Source organism: Anopheles cruzii, chromosome 3, assembly GCF_943734635.1.
Source record: "Anopheles cruzii chromosome 3, idAnoCruzAS_RS32_06, whole genome shotgun sequence".
In the NCBI taxonomy this organism is placed as follows: domain Eukaryota; kingdom Metazoa; phylum Arthropoda; class Insecta; order Diptera; family Culicidae; genus Anopheles; species Anopheles cruzii.
The window spans coordinates 49354386-49372185 of record NC_069145.1 but is presented as its reverse complement, the minus strand read 5'-3'; the positions used below and the strand labels follow the sequence as shown (position 1 = coordinate 49372185).

General features: G+C 44.1%; 7 protein-coding genes across 9 annotated transcripts; 3 read left to right on the top strand and 4 right to left on the bottom strand.

Moving 5' to 3' along the window:
* Positions 1 to 3019, top strand: LOC128270529 (zinc finger protein 135-like). The gene is made up of 2 exons (XM_053007936.1): positions 1 to 201; positions 269 to 3019. The coding sequence occupies exons 1-2, from the start codon at positions 97 to 99 to the stop codon at positions 2756 to 2758; spliced, it is 2595 nt and encodes an 864-aa protein (XP_052863896.1). The 5' UTR covers positions 1 to 96; the 3' UTR covers positions 2759 to 3019.
* LOC128275083 (electron transfer flavoprotein subunit beta) lies at positions 2846 to 4496 on the bottom strand. The gene is made up of 2 exons (XM_053013466.1): positions 4287 to 4496; positions 2846 to 4095 (listed from the first exon to the last, which is right to left on the bottom strand). Exons 1-2 carry the CDS (start codon positions 4335 to 4337, stop codon positions 3382 to 3384), a joined length of 765 nt encoding a protein of 254 aa, XP_052869426.1. The 5' UTR covers positions 4338 to 4496; the 3' UTR covers positions 2846 to 3381.
* Positions 4497 to 4745: 249 nt separating this feature from the next.
* Positions 4746 to 6095, top strand: LOC128275121 (3'(2'),5'-bisphosphate nucleotidase 1). Its single transcript, XM_053013519.1, has 2 exons — positions 4746 to 5203; positions 5276 to 6095. The coding sequence occupies exons 1-2, from the start codon at positions 4964 to 4966 to the stop codon at positions 5960 to 5962; spliced, it is 927 nt and encodes a 308-aa protein (XP_052869479.1). The 5' UTR covers positions 4746 to 4963; the 3' UTR covers positions 5963 to 6095.
* LOC128275120 (uncharacterized) lies at positions 5985 to 8195 on the bottom strand. Its single transcript, XM_053013518.1, has 3 exons — positions 8042 to 8195; positions 7705 to 7915; positions 5985 to 7470 (listed from the first exon to the last, which is right to left on the bottom strand). Exons 1-3 carry the CDS (start codon positions 8180 to 8182, stop codon positions 6170 to 6172), a joined length of 1653 nt encoding a protein of 550 aa, XP_052869478.1. The 5' UTR covers positions 8183 to 8195; the 3' UTR covers positions 5985 to 6169.
* Positions 8196 to 8487: 292 nt separating this feature from the next.
* On the top strand, positions 8488 to 10040 carry LOC128271565 (beclin-1-like protein). The gene is made up of 2 exons (XM_053009146.1): positions 8488 to 9785; positions 9852 to 10040. Exons 1-2 carry the CDS (start codon positions 8623 to 8625, stop codon positions 9961 to 9963), a joined length of 1275 nt encoding a protein of 424 aa, XP_052865106.1. The 5' UTR covers positions 8488 to 8622; the 3' UTR covers positions 9964 to 10040.
* Positions 10041 to 10996: 956 nt separating this feature from the next.
* LOC128270528 (nuclear receptor binding SET domain protein) lies at positions 10997 to 14550 on the bottom strand. The gene is made up of 2 exons (XM_053007935.1): positions 11335 to 14550; positions 10997 to 11263 (listed from the first exon to the last, which is right to left on the bottom strand). The coding sequence occupies exons 1-2, from the start codon at positions 14548 to 14550 to the stop codon at positions 10997 to 10999; spliced, it is 3483 nt and encodes a 1160-aa protein (XP_052863895.1).
* A 1395-nt stretch (positions 14551 to 15945) lies between these two features.
* LOC128273405 (uncharacterized) lies at positions 15946 to 17085 on the bottom strand. 3 transcript variants are annotated; one of them, XM_053011358.1, is made up of 4 exons: positions 16863 to 17085; positions 16691 to 16808; positions 16363 to 16607; positions 16074 to 16292 (listed from the first exon to the last, which is right to left on the bottom strand). In XM_053011358.1, exons 1-4 carry the CDS (start codon positions 16956 to 16958, stop codon positions 16218 to 16220), a joined length of 534 nt encoding a protein of 177 aa, XP_052867318.1. In that variant the 5' UTR covers positions 16959 to 17085; the 3' UTR covers positions 16074 to 16217. The 3 variants fall into 3 exon arrangements, with proteins under 3 accessions (XP_052867316.1, XP_052867317.1, XP_052867318.1); XM_053011356.1 differs by having other exon boundaries at positions 15946 to 16607; XM_053011357.1 differs by having other exon boundaries at positions 15946 to 16607; positions 16933 to 17060.
* Between the last annotated feature and the right edge of the window lie 715 nt (positions 17086 to 17800).

Here is a 17800-nt window from a genome sequence, read left to right as displayed (position 1 = left end):
TCGGTAGCACCAGATAGCATCGGAACCAGCCGTCACTACCAGCGGTCGCGGTAAACAACATCTCACACCCAATCGAACGCTTTGCCCGGCCCAAAAATGGTGCACTTTTGTAAACTGTGCCAATTGCTGCACAAAAATATGGATTTCATACAGTGCGATGAGACGAACGCTTGGCTTCTGGAAACGGTGTTTGCAGTGAAAGTACGTTGACCGCAACCGAAAGTCTGAGGAGTAGCTTAAATGGTTTGTTGTGTTTGTTTGTTTTTAGATTACACCGGTTAATGGGAGGGTCGAACCTATCTGCCAAAAATGCATTCGCAAGTACAACAAGGTGATGAAGGATCTGAAGAAGTCGAACGGTGGCTACCCAGTTTCGCGGCAAAGTTTCGCCGAGCACAAAGTACTCTCCAATGGAATCGAATCAGATTCGTGCAGCGCGCACGTTGAACAGCAGCAGCCGGCGCCAGGTCTTCTGGTGAACCACACGATGCGTTCGTCAGACTCAAACCAGTACTTGGTGGACGAAGAAAGCAAGGAGATCATGTTTACAGGGACATTCGAAAGCAATGTGAATCACATGGAAAACAAGGGCTTCTCACTGAACATTAGTGGCGATGCCGCGACCGTGTACCGAACGACGTTGGGCGATACTCACGAATCGTCGGAGGATGATAGTTCCGATGAAAAAAGCAGTGTGGCGGACGAAGAAGATGATGAGGAGGAAACTAGCGACGAATCGAGTGAAGAAGATGATGACGGGGACGATGACGATTGCTGCATCACTGATGATACAGATGAAACCAGCTCGAGCTGCAGTAGCAGCAGCAGCAGTGAAGATAGTTCTTCCGAAACTGCGACCAGCCTCAAGATGGAGGACCACAACATCGTACGACCACCGAACGTCGTAAACGAAGAAGCTACCGCCCTGTACAGCTCGTACCTGGAAGCACCATTGTTGCAAAACCTTCCCGAAGGCAGTCTTCTACAGTCCGCTGAAGCTGATGAGGCGCACGATGTGAATACCGACGAAGTGGCAAATTCGCAAGAGAAACCGGTCGAAGGAGACGACTTGGAACCCTTGCAGTTGGCTGAACCGTTAGCTGAAATCGAAGAAAATCCGGTCACGAAGGTAGACGCACCAAAGAAACCGAGAAAGCGTAAGAAAGCTCGTATCCAAAGCACAGCGACGGACCTCCCGGTGAAGAACTACGAGTGCCTCGTGTGCGAAAAGCGGTTTTCAAAGGCGATCTACTTAAAGGTGCACACACGAACACACACGGGTGAAAAGCCGTATGCATGCGATATCTGCTTCAAGAGCTTCACGCAGGCATCCAGCCTGAACACGCACAAGCGCCTGCATTTCAATGTGAAACCATTTGAGTGTGAAATATGTAAACAGCAGTACACCAGTGCGGGCAACTACAAAGTTCATCTCAGGACACACACGCAGGAAAAGCCTTATGCCTGCAGCTACTGCGATAAGCGATTCAGTCAGCATTCGAGCAAGAAGATGCATGAACGTGTGCACAGTCAAGAGAAGCCGTACCCGTGCCAGGTGTGTCTGAAAGCATTTAGCAACGTGAGCAATCTGACTGTCCACATGCGCATCCACCAGGGCTTGAAACCGTACAAATGTGATAAGTGTGATAAAAGCTTCGCCCAGTCGCAAACGCTGAAGACGCACTACATCTCGGCGCACACCGATGTACGCCCGTTCCAGTGTGATCGCTGTCCAAAGTCGTACGCAACGCTTTCCAATCTCAATAACCATAAACACACACACTTGGATGAAAAACCCTTCGCTTGCGAGGCATGTGGAAAACGGTTCACTCAAAAATCCTCTCTTAAGACACATTTACTGTCCCACAGCACGGAGCGCCCGTTTCCGTGCGACGACTGCACAAAGTCCTTCAACACCCAGTCGATGCTGAATACGCACCGGCGCAACATGCACTGTACCGAGCGGCCGTATAGCTGCCCGAAATGCAGCAAATCTTACGCACAGGAAACGAGACTGCGGCAGCATATGTTCAGCCACGAGGAGATCAAGCCACACGCGTGCCAGCAGTGCGATAAAACGTTCACCACGGCTACCAATCTTCGAATTCACCAACGCGTTCACTCAGGCGAGAAGCCCTATCCGTGTCCAACGTGCGGAAAATGCTTTTCGCAACGATCATCCCTGCGCACCCACGAAATTCTTCATCTGGCTCCCGAACTGCGTCCGGATGCGACAAATACGTGTGTGCCGGCGACTGACGGGCAGCCCGGGCAAATGACGGAAGCTGGCAAGAAGAGACGTAGCAAAAAGCTCGAATGTAGCCCGTGCGGAAAGATCTTCACGGTGCGTAGTCGATATCGGAATCACATGAAACAGGTGCACCAACGAGTGGACAACGAGGGCGACGAGCGGGGGGCGACGAAAAACATGAATGGATACGCGTATAACGAGGCGCAGGCTAACGCTAACGGCTTCGATCGTAATGCAGGGATGGCAATAAGTGCACAAAATAATGTGGGCGAGTGCAATGAATTGTTTGTGGCATCCGGTTCCGCTGAAACGTACATCATCGATCACAACATATCGGAGCTTACTCCTGAAGCAACAGCATCCGCAGCAGAAGCAACCGATGACGACGACGAAAATGAGGAAATTGACGACGAGGAAAATGAATCGGACAACGAAGAGAAAGTAAAAGCGAACGATTCATTGCCCGAACAGTTTTACTGCGGTCGAATGCTGTCAGAACAGAACTAACTAATCCGCTAATTGTATGTGTCGCTGTTTGTTTAATGGAATAATCAACAACAAATGTCGAAATCGGAAGATCTCTTAGCAATCGATAAGCAGAGTTGTTTTAGTGTTGGAACGGAAGGCATTACAAATGTATTTACCGGTACGGAGCACTGCAGTTCTTAAGGCTGAGACCATCCTTAGTCAATCACAAATCTGGTAGCAGATCATCGATCGCGGTCAACTTTGTCTGTGCAGAGTTTTTCTCGAGTCGATCAAACATCGGGTGAACCGGGTTACTTTAATCCGTTTGATCATGCAGGTTTTTCGAAACCCTCCCAACGACCGTCAAAGGCCGCAATATTGTATTTATTATAATCATAGATATTTTAGCTGAGATGATATTCTACAATACATGCACATGTATCAAAGATTAACTATAAACGGTTCTCTGAAAGAAAACGTCTTTAAGACGAAGGAACGCTAGAACAACGGGCTTTGCATATCCAGTGCATTCTAAGATATATTTCGGCGCTATAAATGGGCAAACTTCCAGAAGTAGGTATTTGCGATACTGCCGAGCTGTTCTCACTATAAGCCTTTTCCGTAGCGGAATATTGTATCGCACTGGACCCTACTCGACTTCTCTACTTGATGTGTCCACCATCGCGTAATTTTGCCAGCAATGTATCAACATCCGGTAACACGGAACCAGCCTGCCGTACTGGGGGATCTTCTACTGAAACGATTTCGATGCGGGGTGTCGTATCAACCCCCAAATCTTTGGCGCTCACTTTTTTGATCGGTTTCTTTTTAGCTTTCATAATGTTCGGCAACGTGGCATAGCGGGGAGTGTTCAGCCGTAAATCTGCACTAATCACGGCCGGGAGCTTGGCCTTAATGGTCTCGAGACCACCGTCAACCTCACGCACCACCGTGAGTGCGTCTCCGTCCTTGTCCACCTTAGAAGCGAAAACAGCTTGCGGCCAATCCAGCATTGCAGCGGTCATCTGTGCCGTCTGGTTGCAGTCGTCGTCAATGGCCTGCTTGCCCAGAATGACCAGATCCACTTTTTCGTCCTGTGCCAGCTTGGCCAGTATTTTGGAGACGTGAATTGGTTGTAGAAGATCATATTCCTTGCCCGTCACCTCGATATGGATGCCTCGGTCGGCGCCCATAGCCAGTGCAGTTCGCAGAACTTCCTGGGCCTGAGTAGGCCCTACCGAAACGGCCACTACTTCGGAGGCGATTTTTTTCTCCTTCAATTTCACCGCTTCTTCCACGGCGATTTCATCAAAAGGGTTCATCGAATGTTTCACGCCCTCGGTCACAACACCGGACTTATCCGGTTTGACACGAATCTGCAAGAAATTAAAATCTTGATTCAGCAGTCACGCCTGACCTTCAGCGGGGGTAAAGCGGGCTTCAGTTGTATAACGGGGAATCAGGAAGAGCAACCGTTTACATTACATTGGAGAACTCGTTATCAGTAATCGCAACCGTTGCTAACCGCCGCACCACTTGGTGTTCTGCGTGAACCATTATGTCTTACCTTAACAGCATAGTCAATTACTCGCTTCACACCAACCAAAACTCGCGACATTTTAAAACCAGCTGTCTACTTCGCAATTGTCCACAAACGAGTCCTGGCAACAGTTGCGACTTCTCTTACGATGATAAATTTATTAACTAAATAGGTACAGCAATTACTTCGGGTTCCGGTGGACTCTGACCTTTTTGGCATGTGCCGTACGCAATCAATCGGCCTGACGTTCGTCTTTTGGGAGCAAAGGTCTTTCGAATACTAAAGTCTGTTCCTTCTCAGAATATCACCGTAAGTAATGTGTGCAGTTTCATACAACATAAACACACACCAGACATTCCGTCAAGATGCAAAAATCTGTCGCTCAACTCGGTTCCCGTCGAGAAGTGACATTTCTATTGAACGTTCCCGAAAGGGCAGTTGTCAAGTAATCGGGCTAAGCAAAGATCACACAAATCCTGCAATAAAATCTACATAAACACTGTGACTAAGTTGCTAATTTTCACTCTGATTACAGCAACAGATTTTGTAGAATCATTGTAGATTACAATCATAAAGGAGTTGGGAAGAAAATGCGTTGGAAAGTGGCAACTTAAAATATTTCGCTTGTATTAGGCGTATCGATCTGTCGCACACGTTTTGTTGATTTTCTAACACTTTAAAGCAGAACGTTTCCAGATTAAAGCATGGCTAGTACGACACCGTTAATGATGCGTTTGCTCGGCAGCTCGATACAGATTGCGCACCGCGCAGGCAACATTATTCGGGAAATAATGTGCCGTGGTGATCTCGGTATTGTAGAGAAGGGCAAAGATGACTTACAAACCGAGGCCGACCGTTCGGCACAGCGCTGCATCGTAGCCTCCCTTACGAGAATATTCCCCGGTGTAACAATTATCGGCGAGGAAGGGCCCAGCGATTTGAACGTAAATATCACCAATTGTGCATCCCATTCCATTACACGCCTCTCGTGACATAACGAATATATGATTTTGCAGGTTCCAGATGACTGGCTGATACCGGAAGGAAATTCAGAGTTTTTCGAAAAACACAAATGTCCTGAGCCACTGGCAGATTTGAAAGAATCTGAGGTAGTGATTTGGGTGGATCCATTGGATGGGACGAGCGAATACACCCAAGGATTTCTGGAACGCGTCACTGTGCTGATTGGCATCGCTGTGAATGATCGTGCTGTGGGCGGAGTGATACACCAGCCGTATTACCAAACCGATTCCGGCGATCTGGGACGCACTATCTGGGGTCTGAAGGGCTGTGGCAGTGGTGGTATGGTGTCGGTTCAACCACCTTCAGACAGCTTTTTAATTACGACGACACGTTCACATTCCAACACGATCGTGCAATCCGCCTTAGACGCATTGGCTCCAGACGAGATACTGCGGGTCGGAGGAGCTGGCTACAAGGTTCTTCAACTACTCGAAGGAAAAGCGCACGCTTATGTTTTTGCAAGCAACGGCTGCAAAAAGTGGGATACTTGCGCTCCGGAAGCAGTGTTAGAAGCTAATGGTGGAACTTTGACGGATATGCTAGGCCGCCATTATCAGTACGGAGCAAATGTGAGCTTCGCCAACAGCAGCGGAGTTTTGGGAACAGTGGCCGGCGTATCGCATGAAGACATTCTTTCCAGAATTCCTGACACAGTCAAGCAGGCTATGGATCAACCGTAGAATTAGATTAGGCATGTTCAGATGCTATGTTGAGATTTTTATTTGTTGAAAACATCGATACATTAAATTGGCTCACATCAAAAGCTAGCTGCCATCACCATTTGTATTTTCGCTGTAAAGATAAAAAAAACCACCCATAACTCATGGCTCATTGCCATCGCATAATCGGCAGCCGGAAGCCAAATATGCAAAGGAAAGAAATGCCAACTACAGTTTTGCCATAGGGCGCTGCTGGAGCATAGCACGAAGTTCGCGTCTTAAGATTTTACCGCTCACGTTTTTTGGAATTTCTTCCACAAAACGAACACCACCGTGCAGTCGTTTGGCTGGTGATGTCCGTTCTGCCACATACTGTCGCACTTCTTTCTCAGTCAGCGAGGCACCGGGTTGCTTGACGACGAAAGCTAATGGCAACTCGCCGGCCGTTTCGTCTGGAACCCCGACTACGCCTGCGTCTTTGATGTTTGTATTCGCCAGAAGGATAGCCTCAATCTCAGCTGGCGGGACTTGGTAGCCTTTATATTTAATTAACTCTTTTAGTCGGTCAATAATGTAAAAATCGTTCTCCTCATCGTAATAGCCGATATCGCCGGTACGTAGCCAACCATCCTTATCTATCGTCTCGTTGGTCGCCTTTTCGTTTCCGATGTAACCCTTCATAATTTGTGTACCTTTGAACAACAACTCGCCGGGGCGATTGGGCCCAAGAGGCTTTCCTGTTTCGGTGTCGATTACCTTTGCCTGAGTGCCTATCTGAAGCCTTCCTACACTTCCCGGCTTATTTGAGTCGGTGGGCTGCAACAACGTCGCTAGCGTTGTTTCGCTCATTCCATAACCTTGCAGGACGTATTTCACACCAATGCGCTTCTTAACCAACTCTGCAGTCTCTTTGCTGAGCGGGGCAGCTCCACAAATCAACGTATTTATGCAGGATAGGTCATAACTTTCCACCAACGGATGCTTCCCTAGAAAAACCATCAATGGTGGCACTACAAACACAAACGAACAACGATAATTCTCGATACAACTTAAAAATAAACCTTCCTCGAATTTGGGCAGCGACACAAGCTTCAGTTTGTTGCACAGTACGTTAATTAGCGTTAGGCAACCAAACGCATGGAACCACGGTATAACGCTCAACACCACCAGAGGCACTTCGAAGGAAGACTTTAGGTCGCATAACAATGCAACACTAGCCATCACATTTCGCTGCGTCAGCTGTACCCCTTTCGGTAGGCCTGTAGTTCCGGATGAACAAAGAATAAGTGCCACATGTTCGTCCACGTTCGTTGGATAAATGGGGAAGGTGTGAGGATTGAGCGGACTAGTTTGAGTTAGAAACTTCTCGTACAGGGTTACATCAGACGCGAACGGATTTTCATCTCCAAAGAGAATCAAACGATCAATAAAACGATTTTTGCGAGCAACGGATACGACTCGCTCAGCTGAGTAGGGCGATATGAACATAATTTTTGGTTTCGATAAGTTGATCGCATGGTCGAACTCACCTGGAAATACGAAAGAGAAGATAGTAAAAAAACAAAACAAAATTAAGACCCTATTGCCATAATTTGCGAATGCCCGCTTATCTCAACTGCTTTGATAGTGCCTAATCATTCCCCTTAGCACAATAGGGGCATCAAGCTGGTCCTCGGCACTGCCGTTATCTAATAGGACGGCGTCTACCAAAGCAATTAGAAGCGTGCGATAAGATTTGGAGTATTTTTAACGCGCTCACTTACGTTCAGTATACGTTAGATTAATTGGAGCAACCGTGGCGCCTATGAAAAATGCAGCATATAGTACTACAGGAAACTCCAAACGGTTTTCGCTCACAATTCCAACAACATCGCCTGACCTTAGATCGGTACACCGTAGCAGACAATCGGCCAATCGCACAGCGTTCTCCAGCAACTCCAAGTACCTAAGTTCACTTGAATATACGCCATCGATCTGATTTGCCGCGCATCGCCATTAACGACATGAAAATGAAAAAAAAGATTTGCGATTTCAATATGTAAACCTCCAGCCGGGCAATACGAGGTTAAAGGTGAGGGTAGGGATTTTTTCAATGCTTACCACAGCTACGCCATCGCCATTTCCTAGTAACCTTTTATACAAAAACATTCCTAAAGAACCACATCCCTCGGTAATGTCTGATGGTCCTGGCGCGCCGGAAATGACAAATTCATCCTTCACGCTGACTAGAGAATCACTCATTTTCACGGTTTTTCTTAATAGTTGTTTTGTTCAACTGATAATCGGCACTTTGCTCTCACATGCAACGTTAAATGCCAAAACGGTTTTGAAAATGCAAAATGCACGGGTTCCTTATTTATTGCTGGCTGGCTATATTTACTTAGTTTGACAGCACGAAATCGATGTTCGATTTGGTCGATTTTATTTTTATTTTGGCAGATGTCACAGATGTTTTTTTCAGAATGTCAAAAACGTGCTAAAAATATTGGGAAATCACGAAAACAACTTTTCTATTGAAGGTGTTGTGGAATTTTCAGAGAACGAAGGGGATGAATTATTGGCGTTAGCTCAATATACTGTGGACTGTTTGATACGGACTGGAGCGTTTTGACCTTTCAAACTTTACCTATGAGTTTTTCGGATGCTTCTTTGTGATATATGTGAAATATATGTGATTCAACATGAACGACGCAAAAATTAGCGTGAGCTTTTCGTGCCAACGATGTCTGCAACCAATCCATGTGGATGATACATTTACTAGCCTAAACGAGCATTCGCTCGCCGAATTGGCGTTACCGATTAATGCCCACCTAGACCTAGATTTGGAGTCGCAGTCAGTGAGCTTTGATCATCTGGTCAGACCATTCCGTACTGCCGAATCGACGATTGATACCAACGGCGGATTCATGCTGCTGTCGGACGGTCCGGACAAAGAATCGCTTGGTCAACATCTCCGTATTAAAGCCGAACTCTTTGATGCGCTATCAAACAACTCAGAAATAGATCACCCGCTTTGTGACGAATGTACCGATACGCTGCTGGAGTTGATGGACAAACAACTAAAAGTGGCCGAGGAGGAATGGAACGATTACAACAACTATTTAAAACGGCTTGAAATGACGGATGATGTCCCGGATATTGTGCAGCTTGAAGAGGAATTGAGTGGGCTGAAGCGTGACGAAAGTAAACTTCTGGAAGAGTTGGCTAGCTTATCCCGCGACGAACAGGCCATCCGCCAGACAGTGGAGGAGCAAGAAAAAGAAAAGCAGCGACTTGAACGAGAGGAAGAAAAATACTGGCGAGAGTATACGAAGCATCGGCGGGATGTTATCACCACGGAGGACGAATTCCGTTCCCTCGAGTGCCAAATGGCGTATGCTCAATGTCAGCTGGATAAACTGAAAAAAACCAACGTATTCAATGCTACATTTCACATCTGGCATTCGGGGCACTTTGGTACGATCAACAATTTCCGTTTGGGGCGGCTCCCATCTGCGCCGGTCGACTGGTCGGAAATTAATGCCGCCTGGGGCCAAACCTGTCTGCTGCTGTCCGCCTTGGCGCGAAAAATGAGTTTCAGTTTTAAGCAGTACCGTCTTGTGCCGTACGGTAATCATTCCTATATTGAACTACTTGGTGAAGGTAAGGAGCTTCCACTGTACGGCAACGGAGGTTTCCGGTTTTTGTGGGACTCAAAATACGACGCGGCCATGGTCGCGTTCCTCGATTGTTTGCAACAGTTCAAGGAAGAAATCGTTCGACGTGATCCCGACTTCTGTTTACCTTATCTGATGGAGAAAGGAAAGATCGAAGATGCTTCGACTGGAAGCAGTTTCTCGATTAAGTAAGCATGGTCACTGTTAGTGTATTACGCCTCTGAATTTCAAACTATGTTTTTGTTTCATTAAAGGATTCAGTTCAACTCCGAAGAACAGTGGACCAAAGCGCTGAAGTATCTGCTCACCAACCTGAAGTGGGTATTAACCTGGGTGTCGTCTCAATTCATAGAGGAAAAACGATGAAGGATAGAACAGCAGATAGAATAAACAATTATTGTGTGGCGAAGCAAATGTAATAAACGTATCAGTTAGATACAAATTAGACACGATTAAACAGTTGTCGTTATTCCTACAAATATGGTTAAAATTTTCTTTGTAGCACTGTAAGGCAAAATCTTTCTTTCTAATTTAATTGGAGGTTTCTCATTTCTTCAGGTTCAACAAAAGAGCTATTCGACTAAGTGTGATTTTTACCTACTAAAAAAAATAAAGCTTTTATTGTAGTTCGTCAACTGTTATTAATTTATCTGTGCGACATTGGTTGAACAGAATTCATATGAAGAATGGAAAACAAATGTAAAAACAATATATTACACAACAGAAAAAGCGATGAAAAAAAAAACGAAAGAAAATTGTATAGAAACGAAAGCAAAAAATGCTTAGGTGAACTTATCGAATACCTTAAAATACAAAAACGACACAAAAACTACTTCAACAGACCTATACGTTTTCTATTAATGGTAAAAATGTTGGTAACGGCAATTCGTTTCGTTGAAATACGTCTTTTTTATTTCGCAACAGCAATGAAAATGTAACAAAAGAACATCGGAAATCAAATTACTGGAAAGTTTCTCAGACTAGCTGGATCATCTTTCCGATCAATCGACGAACGAAAACAACAAAAAAATATCGTCACTAGCTAATTGGTTTTACATTTTCAACTGGCTTTTTAAAACCAACGTGGCCTAATTCCTACTTCAGATAAATGTTGCAGCAGAAAAAAATGTTACTCAAAATTGCTCCCCCCCGCGTCATTAAAATAAAGTATCAAAATGCACAAAGAAAATGAACATGCATAAAAAGCGAAGCGTTCCGTGCTTCGAATCAACTGTTAAACATTTCAACCATATTTACACATGTCGTTACTATTGGTTTGAAATTTCTTATGTTCTGCTACAATCTTGTTATGTTCAAGGCCAAATATTACATTCCTATATTCGCTATTTTAGCTGAACGCAGCGAGGCACATGTTCTTCATTGTGTTCTACAACGTAATTCATTCCGTTCGAATCGGTGGAGGCATCAAAGTATCTTCGGAGTCTTCAGTTTTGATTTTTTTTCCAGCCCTAGGCTTAGCTTTCAAACGTCGTTTTCGACTAAACAAGCTTTTGGTTTTCGTGTTCGTGTTCGTAAGTGTTGTTAGTTCCGCTTTCTGTATCCGATACTTTTCTCCGATTATTCCTGAACATCTTTTGGCTCCGCACAGGCACGGCTGCTTCTCGCCAAATTTCTCCCAACAGTAGTCAAACGTGAGCTCCTCGTTCTGTGGACCAATAACATTTACAATATATTATATCATGTATTCACATTAGCATCTTCCTTTACAGTACTTACCGTATTGATGTCTTTCAGCGCAAAGATGCCTATCACGCGTGTGTTGCCAACATTCCACTTTTGTATCTCACAGTTGGGCTCGCACGAATGGTTAATGAAGCGTGCGAGATTGCCTTTGGGTCCTGCGTCAATGAAGATTTCGGCATCGAGTTCCAGGAAGTAGAAATTTTGTTCCTTTCGCTCTTCCATCTGGTTTAGTCTACGTTGAAACTCTTGCTTGTTGATAACCTCGCCAACGTACTCAATAACGAATTGGCCTTGAGCGATATTTGTTTTTGTCACAAGCCCATGGCCTCGGTCTGCGAAACGACGCACTTCTAGTGCTGGGTACTCCCGCTTCGCGAAGCATTGGTTCATGCAGCGGTCTTTGGCAGAGCACGTTTTTGGGTTGCACTCCACTAAAGTAGCACGATTGATGCACGATGACCCAATGCCACACGGATCGTCATCGTCCACACAACAGTTGCACACAGAATCTAATGTTTCCTTTGACTGCAATGATCTGCGGTACGATTGTTTCAGAGGGGCAATGTAGCGATTTGCCTTGATCTTGAAAAACGACGGCGGCCTCATATCCTCTAGGTGGTTTTTAGTTTTTCGAGTTTCCAAAACATTGAAGATTGTTCGAGCTTCTTGCATGGCTTTATGATATCGCTGGTTTAGCGTTCCTGACTTTTGTGCTCCCAGATTTTCAGAGTCGCCGTTATCGTACAGATACATTGATCGTCGATTAATCCAGGCCATATCATGCGTGAAGAAAAACTTCACACATATGTCTCCCGGCTCGTGGAGCATTTGTTTCAGATTTTCCGGTACCACAGGAGGGGGGAGTGTTAGTGCTGGCCACCAACGAAAGTTTCCCATCTTAACCAACACTATCTCGTTATACAACGGGAAGCGACCGTACTTGCACATATCGCAAATATACTTTCCTTCCGGGAGTAGCTCATTAAGACATCCGCGGTGGACTGCTATGGGGCAAGTGTCGCACAGCACTAGAATGTCGTCGCCTGTTTTGCAGCACAGAAAGCACCAGCTCACATTTGCCGCTCTCTCCTGTAGACTGTGTTTCGGACAAACGATTTGCTTAGTGCTTATAAATTGCGATCCAGCCGGAATGCACCTTTCATCCGAGTGGTACGCGGATGGACACTGGGTGCATCGCACTAAAGCTAGCTTTGTGTTAGAAGATTTGCCTTTGGGATCGTCGGACACACACGTATGGCACACGTGATAGGGACAGATGATGGTTTGCGGATCCATTTCTCGGTATTGTGGAAATAATGACAAACAGTTCAAATGGTAAACTTGTGTGCAGGAGTTGGCAATGCAGCGATACTTCAGCTTTCCTTCCACTTCGGACTGTTCATCGCTGCAAATGAAGCATTTCCTCCAACAAACATCATCGTTATCGGCATGATGAATGCATTCGGGACAGAGAAAGCTTTTCTGTTGAACCTTTCCGTTCATAGATTCCCGCGCGATATCATCTTGTGCGATGCAGTTGATATGCACATGCTGGTTGCACTTGCTACATTTCGTGACGTCGTTTGGTTGCTGACAGATATTGCATACGTAACCTTTCGGAAGCCCGTTAGTGAGATAGTTTCGATCGAGAGAAAATAAAAATTTCTCCTCGAGGCTCTGATCTTCCTTACGCGGACGTGATTGTCTTTTCGAAGCCGAATAGGATTCCGTTTCCGCATTTTCTTCGGTCAAGTTGATGCCGAAGGCATGAAGAGCATTCCACAATGATTTGTTCCTTTTCAGAGCAACAGTTCGTTCGGTTCCATTGGATTTCTTTTTAAGACAACAAATTTGCTTCACATAAGTTTGCAACTTTTCCTCCATCGTTGCATCTGTGCGCCCATTAAAGAGGAACAAACGGATGAATTTCATTAACACTACGTACTCATGCTGGTCAAAGTTGTCGGCAACCGTCACTGTTTCGTCATTTGAAACGTCCCGATCCAATGAACGAAAGAAACGGTCAATAGTGTTCTCGTAGAGCGTAGACGAATGAGCAGGACGACTTTTATAGTTTTGCTTTCCCATATCCGGCACACTGTAAATGTTGTCATACGCAAGGCTTTCTGACGATTCCGACCGCTTTTTGGTATCCGAAAAATCTATTGCGCCATCGTCGTTTTTCGTAGCTTTTTTCGAACGCTTGCGTGATGATTGCTGCTGTTTTATACTTTCTTCGAATTTCTCGAGACGTGCATCAAACGGTAGCCTACAGTAAGATTCTGCTACCTGGCAAGCTGTTTTCCAAACAGCTTTTCCTCGCATTGACAACTTCATCTTCGTTCGCACTGCTTTTCCAAAATCAAGATTGTTCACTCTAGTGCAATAGTTGTCCGTTCCATCGAAGGGTATTATTAACGTTTCCTTCAACCAAGCACGACGACCGTTGTCTCCAAAAAACGATACGTGTACTTCCATAGAATGTTCCTTGCCAGTAGATTTCCGTTTCGTTTGGCCCGAGTCGGGGTCTGAACGTATGATGCAAGGCCAATGCAATTGATTTCTACTTTGAGCACCCCAACAGATGTCCGCAACTCGTATGTCGTCAAAGTTAATCGATGATCCCTTAGCACTATCTGCATCATATGAGCGATGAAATGCACCAGTAAGACAATCAGCATTCAGTGGGAAAGGGACTGTAGATTTTTTGCTGCAATCGGTTGTGTTGAAACTAATATCCATGCCAATAATGTTGATTTCATCCATTGCTAACAATTCCTCGCTGGACTCTTGCATCATCGGTATCGCTACATCCATTTCCATCTTCACTCCGTCGGATTGCAAGAGCTTATCGTTGTCAACCGGTAATTCTAATGGCTCTTCTTTGACTTCCACATTCTGAGGACAGTTATCCGGTACGACATGAGAGGGATCTGCCTTCGGTTTTGGTTTAAATTTGGCAGGTGATCTACAGTGGGTAGAAGGGACAAACTTTGCCACATCCACCGGAAGGCAATTCATGTTTTCTTTCTGCTTCTGGTGGCGACCATAACGACTGACGCGCTGATCTCTATTCACCACAATTTCGGTCATTTTTGGGCTCAATGATGTTTGTAATTGCTTCAGCATGCTACGCTCTTGTTTGGATCGAACAATGAGATCCTCGCTATTATTGGCCTTTCTCGGTTCATAGTCGATTAAAGCAGTTTCTTCCTCGCACGATGAAATATTTGGAGAAACTCGTTGCATTTTGGGAGTATTTTCTTGGCATATGTCGCCTACCTTTGCTGTGTTTCCTACAATGAGGGGCACGAAAAAACAACAAGTTGCTTTTAAATGTTCTGTGGAAAGCGATTGTCCTTCGACTGTCTTACCCGTGTTATCTATGGTAGGTTTTATTTTGGTTTGAACGAATATGCACTTCCTTTTGCAGCACACGGAGCACTATACGCGCAAAAATCGCTTTCTTATCCACGATACTCATATGCGTTGAATCAGAACTTCACTTTCTATTTGGAACACACGTAGTCTATACGAAGTTGCAACAATGCGCATTAACAGAAATACCGCCAAAACTGTGGCATAACAACGAACACGAACGTTTGACAGCTGTATTTTTCGCCGTACCGCTTCAAACAAAAGAAAGGTTATGAACGCATAGCAAGTTCTGATATTCAACGGGATGAAAGTAGAATGAGAAACCATTGCATAATTAACACTTCTATATCACATATTAGTGTTCTTTCATCCTTACGGATGTTTCGAAGCTCTTTCCGGTCGGTGGTTCACTACAACTTTAACACTAGGCATCGGGGCTTGTGAAGCGTAGCTCGCTCCAAATTTTCTTTCTGTACGAAATATAACTGCACACTTAGCATTAACGTAACGTAATGAATCTGCCAAACACTTTAAACGGAGGTAGAAACGCTTTGTTAACAAACAAGAACGCTGTTATTTAATTTATTTTTATTTATTTTTTTGTTAACAAGAACGATCTCGTTATTTCATGTCGCGTCGCGCGCTCAACTGGATTCTGAAATCAGACGCTTTCACAGGGTTGTGTCATCGTCTCGAATGACAAGTCATCAATGTTTGATTCAATCGTCTTATGCCGTCCAAAACTGTTATTAGGTTGGCTAAAAAGAAATCGACGTTTTTTTACGTGGATTTCAAATTTAAACCAAAACCGAAGGCAGATCCATCTCATGTCGTACCAGATAACTGCGCAAAACCACGCTCTCTTAATATGTTGCCTTTTCAAAAAGCTCCGGGACAATGCTCTGACTATTAACATGCCGAACAACTTTGATTATTTCTATGATTCTACGTTTTCGACGACGTGTCTGCGAGGTGCATCTTAACATAAAAAGAACTGAAACGAGTCAACGAAACCAAAATTGCACATTTTAACCAATGTTGCAGGATGAATCATTTATATTGGATCTATCGTGAAAAACGTCCATGACGTTTTAGCCAACCTAATATTTTGTAAAGTTATTTACTTGAAACGTTTACTAACTTGAGACAGCACTTCAGATACTTACCATGAATACAAAAAGCAGTTTTTTCAAACATAAAGCAAATTCTATCGATTTCAATTTGGCAATATGCCTCTTTGAGTTTATACAGCTTTATTCCTCGTAATTATGCTTCTTTGTTAGCTTAGTACATGATTATCGTTAAATCCGAACTATCCACATCTATCGTCGTGGGAGGGGGTTCCCTGTTGATTACGTATCGACGTATAATTAATAGCACAACATTAGTGGCATGTAAACCAATCGGCAATAGTAAAAACCAATAAGAAAATCCCAACGAGGCGAGTCCTTCTGAATTGTAAGGAAGTTGTATTGTGAGTGTATCGGTGACCGCTATGTTCTCCGTTAGTGTGCTTGCAAATAAAGATCCCCACAAGATCAAGGATAATGCACTTGCTCCGATAGCCGCTCCGTTCCAAATGTACAGCCCGAAAACACTGAAAATTGGCTCAACTGGATTGAATAAAACATTAATGATGGAAAAACTTGCAGCAGTGCCGGCAAATCCGATGGCGATACCAACAAACACAACTGTCGATATCCAGAAGCCTGTGTTGATGAAGCTACTACGATTATAAGGGCCTGAATTCTGGCGCTGTTGGTTGGTTGGTTGACTTGGATTATCTACTGAAAGTTGTCTAGATGTTCGTAAAGGGCAATCGGCCAATCGGGGTAAGCCTTTTAAAAGAAGCAACACTTCTTCTGATCTCTCTTCCTCTGTAGCTTGACAACTATATGCACACACATACTCGCGATAAAGGCAGCTTACTAAATAATAAGAAAAACAGAATTGATTGGTAAGACAAAAGTCCTTTTGTGAACAGGTACACTCCACTATTATAATCACATACTAGTTAGATCGTAGTATCGTTGATTAGGCAGAAAGTTCTGAGTAAGCGAACCAGTAAACAGGCCGTAGTTGATTATACTGTTTTTATAAGCGCTGCTTTCGTATGCCTCCGAGTTAATCTGAAAACATGTTTACTTTTATTAGTGATATTAGAAAAACACATTTCATTATACCCAATAAGGAGTGCAAAGCGACACTATGAGACTTGTCAGAGATGCACAAGATAAAATAAATGTGGCGAACAGTAAATTCCATTTAGATTTGGCCATCGTGGTGTTGCGATGTGTTAGTCTTTGCAATCGATTCACAGTCCAGCCGGGTTTAAACGTAAATTATTGCTTTTGTATTCGCATCTGCTTTCTGTTTGCAACGTGAACATAGAATCAAAGAAAGCTATCACCTCTTCAACCGCGAAAACTGAACTGAGTCATTGCCGAAGTAGCTTTGATGCGCGCCCCGTCATAAGAACGATAAGAGAATAATTGGCCATCGAAGTGATAACTTGCCGTTCTCTTTTATATTATCAGTTTACCTACATTATCACACCAGGTGAATGAGGAAGTATTCCGAGCGGCAAGTATTTGTTCATATGGTGACGTTGCGGTGTGGCCCATTTGGTAGCAAATTCCATTAATTTGTCTTTTGAAATACACTCAATATCGAACCGTAAGCTATAGCTAAAGAAATACCATTTGGCTACCAAATAAATCTTATTTGGATCTTTGGACGAGTTATACACTTACATTTTGGACACTTACTGTAATATCAGGTTGCGGAAAAAGAAATCGACGTTTTTGGTGTGAACTTCAAAACATTATTTAAGATGTTCCAATGGTCCGATTTGCGTCAAATATGCACCATTTTGTTGAAAAATTTGTTGTCTTTTTAAAAATACCTCCATAATGCCTCTTTCGTAGAAAGCTTAGTTGTTATTGGCGAAAAACTCGAGCAATCCATTTTCACAATCCTTTTTTGATTTCAGTTTTTCATCATTCAAGAAATTTTGAAATGTGCGAAAAAGGTGTCAATCGCTTAGTGCAAGGTCCGGAGTATACGGTGGATGCATTAAAACTTCCCAACCAAGCTCGTGAACTTTCTGGCGAGTCACTGA

Bases quoted from the DNA above. Each gene is read 5' to 3' on its own strand.
- LOC128270529 (XM_053007936.1), top strand. From the start codon at position 97: ATGGTGCACTTTTGTAAACTGTGCCAATTGCTGCACAAAAATATGGAT. The intron at 202-268 runs GTACGTTGACCG...GTTTGTTTTTAG, and splicing joins AAACGGTGTTTGCAGTGAAA to ATTACACCGGTTAATGGGAG.
- LOC128275083 (XM_053013466.1), bottom strand. From the start codon at position 4,337: ATGTCGCGAGTTTTGGTTGGTGTGAAGCGAGTAATTGACTATGCTGTT. The intron at 4,096-4,286 runs GTAAGACATAAT...AATTTCTTGCAG, and splicing joins TAATTGACTATGCTGTTAAG to ATTCGTGTCAAACCGGATAA.
- LOC128275121 (XM_053013519.1), top strand. From the start codon at position 4,964: ATGGCTAGTACGACACCGTTAATGATGCGTTTGCTCGGCAGCTCGATA. The intron at 5,204-5,275 runs GTAAATATCACC...ATGATTTTGCAG, and splicing joins AAGGGCCCAGCGATTTGAAC to GTTCCAGATGACTGGCTGAT.
- LOC128275120 (XM_053013518.1), bottom strand. From the start codon at position 8,182: ATGAGTGATTCTCTAGTCAGCGTGAAGGATGAATTTGTCATTTCCGGC. The intron at 7,916-8,041 runs GTAAGCATTGAA...GCGGCAAATCAG, and splicing joins ATGGCGATGGCGTAGCTGTG to ATCGATGGCGTATATTCAAG. The intron at 7,471-7,704 runs GTAAGTGAGCGC...TCGTATTTCCAG, and splicing joins TAATCTAACGTATACTGAAC to GTGAGTTCGACCATGCGATC.
- LOC128271565 (XM_053009146.1), top strand. From the start codon at position 8,623: ATGAACGACGCAAAAATTAGCGTGAGCTTTTCGTGCCAACGATGTCTG. The intron at 9,786-9,851 runs GTAAGCATGGTC...GTTTCATTAAAG, and splicing joins GGAAGCAGTTTCTCGATTAA to GATTCAGTTCAACTCCGAAG.
- LOC128270528 (XM_053007935.1), bottom strand. From the start codon at position 14,550: ATGCAACGAGTTTCTCCAAATATTTCATCGTGCGAGGAAGAAACTGCT. The intron at 11,264-11,334 runs GTAAGTACTGTA...ATTGGTCCACAG, and splicing joins CGCTGAAAGACATCAATACG to AACGAGGAGCTCACGTTTGA.
- LOC128273405 (XM_053011356.1), bottom strand. From the start codon at position 16,958: ATGGCCAAATCTAAATGGAATTTACTGTTCGCCACATTTATTTTATCT. The intron at 16,809-16,862 runs GTATAATGAAAT...ACATGTTTTCAG, and splicing joins CGCTTTGCACTCCTTATTGG to ATTAACTCGGAGGCATACGA. The intron at 16,608-16,690 runs GTATGTGATTAT...CTTATTATTTAG, and splicing joins ACGATACTACGATCTAACTA to TAAGCTGCCTTTATCGCGAG.